This window comes from Musca autumnalis, unplaced genomic scaffold, assembly GCF_047663935.1.
Source record: "Musca autumnalis isolate F117 unplaced genomic scaffold, ASM4766393v1 scaffold_5, whole genome shotgun sequence".
Classification (NCBI taxonomy): Eukaryota; Metazoa; Arthropoda; class Insecta; order Diptera; family Muscidae; genus Musca; species Musca autumnalis.
The window spans coordinates 1872696-1885108 of NW_027412088.1; the positions used below are offsets into that span (position 1 = coordinate 1872696).

The 12413-nt window shown below is 31.2% G+C and overlaps 2 protein-coding genes across 7 annotated transcripts in view; one reads left to right on the forward strand and one right to left on the reverse strand.

Moving 5' to 3' along the window:
• Positions 1–10468, reverse strand: part of LOC141387472 (uncharacterized) — a 35363-nt gene extending 24895 nt beyond the window's left edge. For both annotated transcript variants that reach the window (XM_073957262.1, XM_073957261.1), the window contains exons 1-2: positions 10021–10468; positions 9814–9955 (exon numbers count right to left, since the gene is read on the reverse strand). In XM_073957262.1, coding sequence (XP_073813363.1) covers positions 9814–9955; positions 10021–10103 — 225 coding nt within the window. In that variant the 5' untranslated portion in view covers positions 10104–10468. The remainder of the gene's footprint in view (positions 1–9813; positions 9956–10020) is intronic.
• Positions 482–7429, forward strand: Syb (Vesicle-associated membrane protein synaptobrevin). Of its 5 annotated transcripts, none has more exons than XM_073957266.1 (4): positions 482–675; positions 1505–1611; positions 1766–2040; positions 6713–7429. In XM_073957266.1, exons 2-4 carry the CDS (start codon positions 1559–1561, stop codon positions 6796–6798), a joined length of 414 nt encoding a protein of 137 aa, XP_073813367.1. In that variant the 5' UTR covers positions 482–675; positions 1505–1558; the 3' UTR covers positions 6799–7429. The 5 variants fall into 5 exon arrangements, with proteins under 5 accessions (XP_073813367.1, XP_073813365.1, XP_073813370.1 ...); XM_073957264.1 differs by having other exon boundaries at positions 486–675; positions 1709–2040; XM_073957269.1 differs by lacking the exon at positions 6713–7429 and adding an exon at positions 6474–6632 and having other exon boundaries at positions 515–675; positions 1709–2040.
• Positions 10469–12413: the final 1945 nt, after the last annotated feature.

A 12413-nucleotide genomic window follows, 5' to 3' on the forward strand; every position in this document is an offset into this window, starting at 1 on the left:
GTTATTTCCGTATTTATGTCCAAAAAGGGAATATTTTTTTGATTCGACGTGGTTGTTCCACAATTAAGTGATATTAGTATATTAGTATACCCATAGTGACAACATACATGTGAAAAAGCATATGGTGTAATATAGCCATTAGTAGTTTTCAATGATTTAAAAATATAAATTATTAAGAAATGTTGCCCGGTGTGTTGCCCTGATAATTAAACTACTCCAGAATAAAAAATAGTACATTTAGATATTTTGAGTCCATTAAAGGTTTGTTCCAGCACTTAAAAAGTTTTTAAAATTTTTACCACTTTTAAACATTTACAAACACCGTTCCTAGTTCATGCGCTTTTTTTCTATGAACCATTCAATTGAACTAGTTCGTTCATGAACTATACAACTCTACGTTGGATAAAAGGGCAAAGTGATGCCAAGTTTGAAATTTTTTTTATGGTGCCATGGAGACTTTTCGATTTTCTTTTTAACCAAAAGTCGTCTACGATTTTTAGTGTGGTCAACGTCAACCAAAAAGTCGACTAATCGAAAGTTGACTTGCGTATCCCTATTCTGAGGCATTTCTCCTTTTTGCTACGTATTTTTTGTTTTATTTTAATTTATTATTTACAAGTTAATTAGAAATTTTAGATACCTTTGGTCGGTATATCACAACGTTACACAAATAAGGTAAATTTCGTTTTGAATAGGAAACATTTCTCGACAACACTCCGCAGAGAGGGTGTAAGAAACAATTAATTGCTGATAATGAAAATACTATGAATCATTAATTGTGAGACGTCAACTGATATTTGTCCATCGTCTGTCTGTTGTCTTTTGTTCCTAATTTTTTAGGCCGGAGCAGGTAACGAATAATTATGTGACTAGAGCCCCGCCTAAGACTTTTTAAATGGCCACAGAAAAGCATATTTTTGTAAAGCAATTGGTCTGTTCCAGAACTGCAAGAATCTACTAATTTCTCTTTTCGATAAAATAAAGGAAAAAAATGTTATCGTAGTAAAAGTTAGTACATAGTTTCTCAATAATGTTACCGTCATTATTTCTCCGGCAAGTTGAAGCTCTTACTCGCTTACATTCGAAAGATACCAGCGTGGTATGAGTGATGGTGACATTGTTTATTCTTTAGGAAAACGTATTTGTTCTTTTTGAACATAATGGAGTTTTTGTAGATAAAGCTTGGAAATGCACTTTAACAACTTTCGATACTATTTCGCATACAATAACCTTTAGGGTCATTATTATATGTGTTCTTTTACTATTGGATGGATTTTAAAACGCAAAATAAACCAATTTGGAGGAATTAAAAATATAATTTTAACGTTAAAAGTTAATGCCAAGAAGGTCCTCCATGAAATTTAATGATCACTTTTAACTTTAAGTTAACCGGAACGCTATAAATCTGTTCGGAAAATCCAAACTATAACAAAAGAAGACTTGTAATAATGGGGGTTAATCTTTATTTTCGAATTCAGTTTTTATTGTTGTTGTTTTTTTACAGATTATATCATTGTAACATTCAAGAGATTTCCCTCACGAGAACTTATATCTAAAAATGGATCCCCAAAATGATTTCCCCAGTGCATCCGGCTCTTCTGGAAATACCGAGTAAGTATAGACATACAAAATTTAGAAAAATCGTATTTCGCAAAAAATGCGAAATATCTTAATGAATCCCCAGAAATATGAATAATATTGCATGTAGTTTTCCTGTTTTACCTCCACCACCATCTGCCCATTCACCCAACTCCTTCCCCACCAGCAACAATAATCAACAGAGTGCAGCTGCGAAACGCTTACAACAGACACAGGCCAAAGTTGATGAAGTTGTTGGCATTATGCGTGTCAATGTAGAAAAGGTTCTGGAACGCGATCAGAAACTAACGGAATTGGGCGATCGTGCTGACGCCTTGGAACAAGGAGCGTCACAATTTGAACAACAGGCTGGGAAATTGAAACGCAAACAATGGTGGGCCAACATGAAAATGATGATCATCATGGGTGTCATTGGTGTCGTACTTTTAATTATTATTATAGGTAAGTCAAATATTAAAATGTTACAATTACAAGTATTAATTTACAGTCGAACTTCTCTATAACGTAGCAGTTTGGGACCGAAAAATTACGAAGTTATAGAGAAAATCCGTTATAGAGAAACCGGGGCAAAATGGTAATCCAGTCATTTTTAAGCAATCAAAAGAAACTATGCTTAGTAGTCATTGAAAATTTATAGTATTTTCAATCAGTTTTTATTCTAAGAGCATTGATAAATTAGTTTCTTTTTTGCTTTTTAGAGTGAACTTCAATAAAAAACAAGTGAGAAAAGGTTATAGTCGGTACGGTGCCGACTATGTGATATCCTACACCACTACCTCTATGCATAATCTTTTCACTCGAAAACATTTCTTTTATGGAGATACGAAAGTTTTCACCTATCTGACTTATACCAAATGACTTAAGGTGAACTGAACAAAAATAATTAAAATTTAATTTTATATTTGACTACTATCGACATCACTAATGCCGGGCATACACTATGGGCATGCAGGACAGCATTTGTAATAGTATTAGTAAATTTTGAAGTTTTTGTCAATGTATTTGGGAGTAGTTTTGGCAGGATTGAAATCAAAATAGTTTTGATTTTGTAAATGAACCCCTTTCAATCCGATGAATTTTGTTTATTTTCCAAGTAACCAACAAATAATTTTTGAAAACAACAAATATTATTTGTGAGGAAAATAAAAAAATTTGAAAACTTCAACCCAAAATCGAGTTTTGGAGGAAAATTCATCATTTTTGGAATATGGATTGAAGGAATGCCACACACTATTCAATCACACACGTACAAAAGGGTTCATTTGGCAGTGCAGTTTGGCAGTATATTGTATGCCCCGCATAACATCAATAGGCTTCTATCTCTATGAGTAAATTTCGTGATGATCCGATCAAAATTCCGACCTGTAGTGTGATTGCAGAAAAAAGTGGAAAAAGGGATGCATTGCCGACTATTGCGATATCTCTATTATTTGACCACCTACGCCAACCTACTTTGCATAATTTTAAAGATTCGATTTTCTACTTTCTTAGTCAGGCTTTGCTTTTAGAAGGTCCCCAACCAAAGGTGTGATATCCGTCATTATAATTAATATCGCAAAAATGAAAAGTTGGGTTCTATTAGCGACTAATGCGATATCTTCGTTGTTTGACCACCTACGACAACCTAAGTTACATCGTCGTAAAGGTGATATTTTCTACTTTCTTGTTTTTTGTATACCCCTTATAGACTCTGAGATACTAGCTTTGGAATAAAATGTTGACTTTTTCTCCAAATAAATTTTTTGCTGATTCCGACCCCTAAATATTATCCGACCATGACCAAAATCAATAGGCTTCTTCTCCTGTGAGACCCACACTAACCCTCGAAATTTCGCGACGATCCGATCAAAATTGCGACCTGTAGCGTGATTTCAAGAAAATGGAAAAATGGGATGTATTACCGACTATTGCGATATCTCCGTTAGTAGGTCACCTACGCCGACCTAGTATGCATCACTGTAAAGATGGGATATTCTACTTTCATAGTCAGGCTTTGCTTTTGGAAAGTCCCCAACCAAAGCTGTGATATTCGTCATTATAATTAAAATCGCAAAAATGAAAGTTTGGGTTTTATTTGCTACTATTGTGATATCTTCGTTCTTTGATCACCTACGAGAACCTACTTTACATCATAAGAAAGGTGATACTTTCTACTTTCATTGTCAGGTTTTGCTTTTGGTAAACCCAATATAGAAGCTGAGATATTCGCATTGGAAAATAACGTTGTCTTTTTATCCACCTAAGTTTTTTGCCCATTCCGACCCCTAAATATTATCCGACCATCACCAAAATCAATAGGCTTCTTCCCCTCCGAGACCCCCATCAACATGCAAAATTTCGTGACGATCCGATCAAAATTGCGACCTGTAACGTGATTACAAGGTTTAGATGGACAGACGGACGGACACGCATAGCCAGATCGTCATTAAATTTTGGGAAAAGTTTGAGTTCAAGACAAAGAAGCTTGATGATCATATAATAAGTAGCTGGTTTAATGGACCAATATTTTTGGGTGAAAATTGGTATTTTTTTTTTAAAGTGATGACTATCTCTTTATTCCTAGAAGACACGTTCCACCCCGGTATGTTATATTTGGAAGAGGAATTGATGGCATTTCCATTGATGCCAAATATATGAGTGGGTGAGAGCTCCAATGCAGTTATTCTGTTATTTATTTTTTGAAGCAAACTGTAATGTAGTAGTTTTCAACATTGGTCACTACACCTTTTTCAGATATAATTCGTAACATTTTATTTGTAATTCGAGAATTACATTTGTACTTCCAAACATTTCCATTGTAATTCGAATTATTCCATTTGTAATTCGTATTTATCCACTTGTAATTCGAATTATTCCATTTGTAATTCGCATTAGAATTATTCTATCAAATTATTTTATTTGCAATTCGAATTTTTATTTATTTTTTAATCAAATTATTCCATTTGTAATTTTTAATTTTTTTATTCATTTCAAAGCCAAGCCAAATGGCCATATATGACTAGTATACTACAGTCAATACATAGTTCGAATTCCATTTTAAATAACTTATACAGGTATGTCACAGAAACCAATTCCGATCGAAAGTGGAATTGATTCCGTATTTAGCTTCTTTAGAAACCGAAAAACGAAAAATTCTTTCGGAATGAAACCACTTTTAGTTTATCAAGTGGAATTGTATTTTTTGGTAACATTTCACTTTAAAACACTCCAAAAGCACTTAAAAATAATAAAAATATTGTTTTATTAACAAAATCACATTTAATTTCATATTTTTTTATCATTTTATTGGAAAAATTCGCAAATTTCCATTATTTGTCAATCAACAAAACCAATTATTAACAAAGTGTTGCCACATAATTTTTTTTCGTAAAAATCACGATTTTCTTCGAGCAAAGATTTATCGTTTCTAAAAACCAAACAATCTGGCATTACGAATGATAACTTAAAGCAAACATCAAAAATAACAAAATAAGAACGAACTCAAACACGGTATTTTTCAATGTTATGTTGATTTTTTGCGCCTCAACTATAGTAAAACTGAAAATCCAATAAAAATTAGCAATCTTTTCGCACAAAAATCTTTCTTTAAACACAATATTTTCAGAATTCCCACTTCTGCAGTGTTTTCTAATCATATGTTTTTCTTTTCTTTCTTTTGTTTCGTCTAATGTTGCCATATTTATACTAAAAAATAAGATTTTCGGAATTCACCAAATCGATCGAAATCTGGAGAAGCTAAAACAAAAACGATCGTAATGAAATTACGGAATTGAAACTATTCCGATCGGAATCTGTGACATGCCTGATAGTTACAAATTTTAAATTTAAATACAACTGCATTTCTAAAACTTCAACAGTTTAAATATAATTTAACAGTATAAAATAAATACAACTACTCTGATAATTTTTAATTCGAAAAATGGAATAATTCGAATTATAAATAGAACAAATCGAAATACAAATAAAATAATTCGAATTACAAATTTACAAATAGGATAATTCGAATTAAAAATGGAATAATTCGAATTTCGAATGGAATAATTCGAATTACAAATGGAATTCTGGAATAACAATTAAGTTGTTTCGAATTACCTTTCATAATTTTAAAACAATCAAATTATTTTGTTAAAAAAACAAGATTAGGTACTATTTTAGAGAAAGATTTCATCCTTTATTGTTTATAAGATTGAATCTTCGTAAAGACACGCTATCTACCAATATTTTTATTAAGTTTTGGTTGATTTTTGTCCATTCCTCCGATATTGCCATGTTCAAGTCATTTACGTTTTCGTACTGTCGATTTCCGGAATAAACTCTTTTGCCTAAAATCCCCAGATGTTCTCGATGGGATTTAGATCAGGAGAACGGGTTGGCCACCCATAACAGCAATGTGTCTGTCGTTAAACCAATTTTTCCTATATGAACTGTTGTGGATTCCACCGTTATCTTGCTGAAAAATTTGCTTTTTTTGTGGGATTTTGGGTGATAAATTGCTATGGCAACAAACTCATTAAAGCAAAATGCTGGCTATAGCCCCAACCAACGTTTCTTTCACAAGAAAACTACACATGTTCCGTTAATCACTATTTTTATACATATTTTCATGGTGTTGTCTCAATTTACAATTTACTAACAAAGTAAATTAACAAAGTCTTTTCCATATAGAAAAATATGTATATACTAACAAATTACGGCAAAATTTTCAGAACTAAAATGTTATATTTAGCTTCATATTTCAAAATTAACTCCAAAAAATCCAAACATCAGTAATACTAATATGTACAATAAACACATACATACATATGAATAAGATGATGGCGATTCTTTGTTAATTGGGTTCGGTTTTTCATTTATCATTCGTCTATTTATTGCAGTTAGTTTAATGTCATAAATGACAGAAACTCGAAGCGGAAGACATTGAAGAAGAACAATTTATAGGTTTTCACTCTTAAATGTAATAAGAAAATAATATAGATACATATGTATATTAGATTAGGACATTCTATACATTCCATATATCAGTCAGTCGGACAAGTAAGTAACAAATTATAATAAGCTTTTAGATTAGTTATAATATTTTGCTATAATTTCATTCTTCTTTTTTCTTTTTTAGTTTCACTGATGCCTTCTGGTGGCAGTAGTGATCACAACGATCAATTACCAGTCCAATCTCCGGCAACAGCTGGAAATCACAATTAAGTTTCTGTAACTCTATTCAACCACCTACATATATATACAGCTGCAAATGGACATCTAAATGGATTTCAAACTAATACTAACACAATTTACAAGAGAACTTTATATGCCAAACAAGCGCCTTATTTACAAAGAAATAAAAACAAGAAACTTATATAATATCTTAATATATATGTATACAAGGTCTTTTATATACAAAAGTATTTATAACAAATTTACAGTTTAATGTTTAGAACAAAGCATAAAATATAAAACACAAAGCACAAGTTCAGAAACACATATCAAATCGTTTGTCAACAGCTCTTACTAATATATGTATACCTCATCTCAAGATGATGAGTATTATCAATATTGTTATTCCTCTCATTTATATAAACTTTTATAAATAGAAGTATAGTTTTATTTTTTCGTATTCGGTATTCAAGAAAACATATTGGATTATTAAAATAAACTGTATTATATTTATACAAACATTTTTTGATTGCATTGGTATGATAAACAAAAACAAAAAACTAAACAGCCAACAACAAAAAATTTATGTTATTCATATGTATATCCTTTATGTGAGTGTTTATACAATAAAATATAAAATCCTTTATTATTAAATAAAAATTGTGTATTAAAAACATCAAAATAACAGTATCTTCATTGTTCTACAAGATATAATGTCATCACCAATAGCAATATAAATTCACTATAAAAGACAGAACCATAACGAAGATTTTCCTGCCAAGTCAAATCAACTTCCATGCCATTAATTATTCTTGAATCGTATGAAGTGATCTGCAGTGTCAGTTATATTAGTATATATTAAAGTATTCAATTATATATAATACAAACAAATAATATTCCTGGATATGTAAATAATGTGAAGACTTTAGTATATGTTATGTTCCAATTATGCGAAAGCAGTACAAAGAGCATCACAATATAGAACATCCACGAAAAGAGTACATAAAGGATCATTAAACCCACGAAATATATTATTTCAGTCTAGAATATAGAATAAAAATAACAAGACTCACTGAGACTTTAGCTGGTGTTTTTTACCCTCGCCGCAAATTTACTAATTACATTTGAACTTATAAACATAAGTATGATAGCAATTAGGCATATTATTAGTGTAGATATTGAAGCCTTTCTTATGGTATAATCCACGCCAATTGTTGTGAATTCGACCTTACGAGAGTTATAGAAAATAACACATTTTAAGAGAAAGGACTTGAAACAGAAACAACATACAGTGTTGTGCATATCAAAAGCAACAAAACGAGGATTTTGCAGTAACTCAATTTTTGGATCCGTTACAATTTTTTAAAAATTTTTTTCTTTATTATGTACAGAGAGCTTCCAACAAGTTGTTTCTGTACTTTGCCGTTGGATGGGATAACAACAACAATAATATTGGCTGATCCTCGAGAACGGGGATTGCAAAACAAAAGCAACAATATAATATTATTAAAAATTGTAGTGTCATCGGTGTAAATTAACTGTTCTTTTGACTTAAATTTGTCTTTTGGGGCATGGCAGTGTCATTTTAGAACGAATTCGCATTTGTTATCCTAACAGGGTTGCCACTTCTACCACTTTTCCCATGGTCTGGGGAAAATCTCATAATACCCTCAAATCAAAAATTTTTTCCCTCATATAAACATTTAAATTTTAAAATATTCATTCGGAAAGTGGATTAATATCAACCGTTCTTTTGTTTGCCGCATAATAAAAAGTTAAAAAATCAAATATTGGTAAACACAATACATCCTGGTGTAAACCCCTTAAGGCCATCGGCACATTTTGGCGGAAAACGTTGCGGAAACTTTAAAAATAACGCTAATAGGAACTTCCAAGAATTAGTTGGGGCTTTTATTTCCGATATATGACCTAGAGTACTTCGCAGAAGAAGTTTTGAAAACAATTTGAAAAGTTATACACTGGCCAAGAAACCATTGACATACCCAAAGGAAGACAATTTATGAAACACTGGTAGAAAATGCAATGTTTTATATGGTTTAAGCGACCGAATAAGATTTTTTTATTTTATTTTCAATAAATTATATTAGAAATAAGATTTAATAACAAAAAATATAAAAAACCTGTATTATTTAGCCATATGAGGATATTTTACTCACTGTTGGTTGAAACAATGGGTTCTTAATCGTTGTGTTGTTTGAGTTGAGAGCTTCTCAAATTGTTTTCAAACCTTTCTCTGCGAAGTACTCTGGGCCATGTATCGGAAATAAGAGCCCCAACTAATACTTGGGTGTTTCTATTCGCATTATTTTTAATGTTTCCCCAACGTTTCTAGCCACAATGTGCCAATGGCCTCAAGGGGTTTACACCAGGATGTATCGTATTTACCACTATTTGGTTGTTTAACTTTTTTATTATGCGGCAAACAAAAGAACGGTTGATATTAATACACTTTCAGAATGAATATTTTAAAATTTAAATGTTTATATGAGGGAAAAATTTTAGATTTGAGGGTATTATGAGATTTTCCCCAGACCATGGGAAAAGTGGTAGAAAGTGGCAACCCTGTTAGGATAACAAATGCAAATCCTTTCTAAAATGACACTACCATGCCCCAAAAGGCAAATTTAAGTCAAAGGTACAGTTAATTAACACCGATGACACTACAATTTTTAATAATATTCTGTTGTTGCTTTTGTTTTGCAATCCCCGTTCTCGAGGATCAGCCAATATTATTGTTGTTGTTATCCCATCCAACGACAAAGTACAGAAACAACTTGTTGGAAGCTCTCTGTACATAATAAAGAACAACTGGACACAAAATATTACATTTTTAAAAATTGTAACGGATCCAAAAATTGAATTACTGCAAAATACTTGATTTGTTGCTTTTGATATGCACAACACTGTACATACAACAATAAAATAGAATCCCCATAAGTCGAAAATCGCATTAACTTTAACCTCATTACAACAAAATCCTCGGTAATTCGTAAAAATTTGTATTACGAATTATAGGTTCTCTACAAATAGCTTTAATATTCTTACCATAAACGACATAAAGACAGCATTTATCCAAATTGGCATTGAAAGCCAATAATCTATCAGTCTTTGACTTATCACGCCAGTCATACCCACTACGAAGAGGATTAGCGAAGCGCTGGAACTTTGAAATAAAATATTTAAATTCCTAAAAGTAATTTTTAATGAAAAAAACGTGTTATATGTTCATATCCTGCTATATGCGTTTCTTACAACTTATTGGAACACATCCATTGCAACAATGATACAGCTAAAAAGCTGAACATTATAATATAGTGAGGAAGAATTAAGGCCATTATAGGAAAACAATGTGACTGACAAATGGAATAATATATTAAAATTTACTTCAAAGATGTAAATAAACAACATAGGAAAAGTCAATTTTGAAAAAGTATCAATAGATGGAGTTAACCTCTGTTATTACCATGGCACAATTACCAAGGTAGTCGTAATAAGAAGTGTCAAATCCCTTTATAAAAAAATAATTTTTGTTGTAATTTCCCCAACATCATAAAGAATAACCAGTATTTTTGTATGAAAAATCACTGTAATTTCTGTAAAAAATAAAATATTTTTTTCGTCCATACATTAGAAGTTTTCAACTTTACTCGTTACTCGCTGAAAATGAAAAAGACCTTATTATTTCCGTAAAAATACATATGAATATTTCAGTTCTGTAAACTGAGCTGGGGCCTACTTATGAGATTCGATCAAGAATTTACTCGTGCATAAAATGTCGACACGGAAAAATATTGGTATGATGGAACTCGATCGAGAAAGAAAAATCGTTGTTATCGATAATTTCGAAAAATAACCGGTAATCTACCATATTTTATCAATAGCACTCATAAAGGTAGACACCAAAAATAAATATTTATCTTAAAACGAAAATTAAAAAACAAAATTATGAAAGAAAATTATTGAATATCTGTTGAATTTTACAATAGCGATCATCTGAATAAGTTTGAATTTTATTTCTTTTTATATTTTGAGGTATCTTCTGATGACTGTTTACTTTTTGAGAGTCCTATACTATGCCAACATTCCCAAGAAAAAACTTTACGGTGTTGCTATATTTTGGAAAATATCCCAATTATAATAAAAAATGTACAAAAAAGTGTCCAATTTCTGCGATCATCAGATAAGGTTTCATAAGTAGGCCCCTGATCGAACTTGCTAAATGTTGCTGGGAAAAATTCTTTCAGCAACTTTTATGGGTACTTTACACGATATGTATTTTACATATGGGTTGTCACTTTTTATATACAAAATGTATACGCAAGGTGACAACCCATATGTAAAATACATATCGTGTAAAGTACCCATTAGCAATTTCTCAGCAAACAACTGTCAAAATTATTCTCTCACTTCGCTCTCTTTTACTGAACTTTTGTGTAAAAAGACAGCATTTAGTAACATTTCGTAATAATTATTACAAATTATCACGTAAAAAGACACACCTCTGAGAGAATCTTTCATTTGGTAAACAACGGCAGATGTATCCTATCAAATGTTGTTCACCTATAAAAAAGGCTATTACTATTAATTTTTGCGGAAATGCTTATTTTTTCTTTCAAATTATTGCTCTGTTACAGAACCTGGATGAAGCTACTAATTTTTACTATGATAACATTTGCTCTGTTCCAGAACCTGCAAGAAGCTACTATTTTTTACTACGATAACATTTTTTCCTTTATGTTATCGAAAAAATAGTAAAAATTAGTAGATTCTTGCAGTTCTGGAACAGACCAATTCTTTCCTTTATATTTGCTGTGTTCCAGAACCTGCAAGATGCTACTATTTTTTACCACGATAACATTTTTTCCTTTATGTTATCGGAAAAGTAGTAAAAATTGGTAGATTCTTGTAGTACTGGAACAGACCAATAATGGAAAAAATAGTAAAAATAGTAGATTCTTACAGTATTGGAACAGACCATATATTTAAAGACTGCAAACAGTAAATTTAGGCTAATGAATGCATAAGTTTGTATATTTATTTTAATTATAATTTTATTACTATTTCTCAAACGAGTGCAAAGGACTTTTCCCAATTTTTCTTGTTATTTTGTGTAAAAAAATGCTGAGATTTATATACATACTTATTTTTTTCTTTTATAAACCGACAACAAGCAACAATTTTTACATTTTAGAGAAAAAGACAATCACCCTTATTACGGTTGGCGTTGTCGTAGGCGTTCAAGTGTCGTAGACGTAGTCGTAGGCGTTGTCGTAGTCAATAATTTTTGGTATTATGTAAAATTTTCGACTACGTCTGTTTTGTAATAGATTGCAAAAATACAGGGTGTTGAAGATTATTAACATTTTCGATTATTACACGCCACCCTGTTATAAAAAAGAAAACAAAAAAATAGAGTCAGTTAAAATAAAAAAAATAATTATTTATTAATAAACCATAATAATGTTAAGTGTGGGTTATTTTATATCTGACGATGAGGATGAATATACTCCGAACGATTTAAAAGTAAGACGAAAACAGTTACGACAAGAATCAAACATATTTTCCATGACTGATACTCAGTTGCTGTTGCTGAAATCCATTTCTGTGAGGGGTATTTGTGACTAGTGGGCATAGATCCTGGTTCA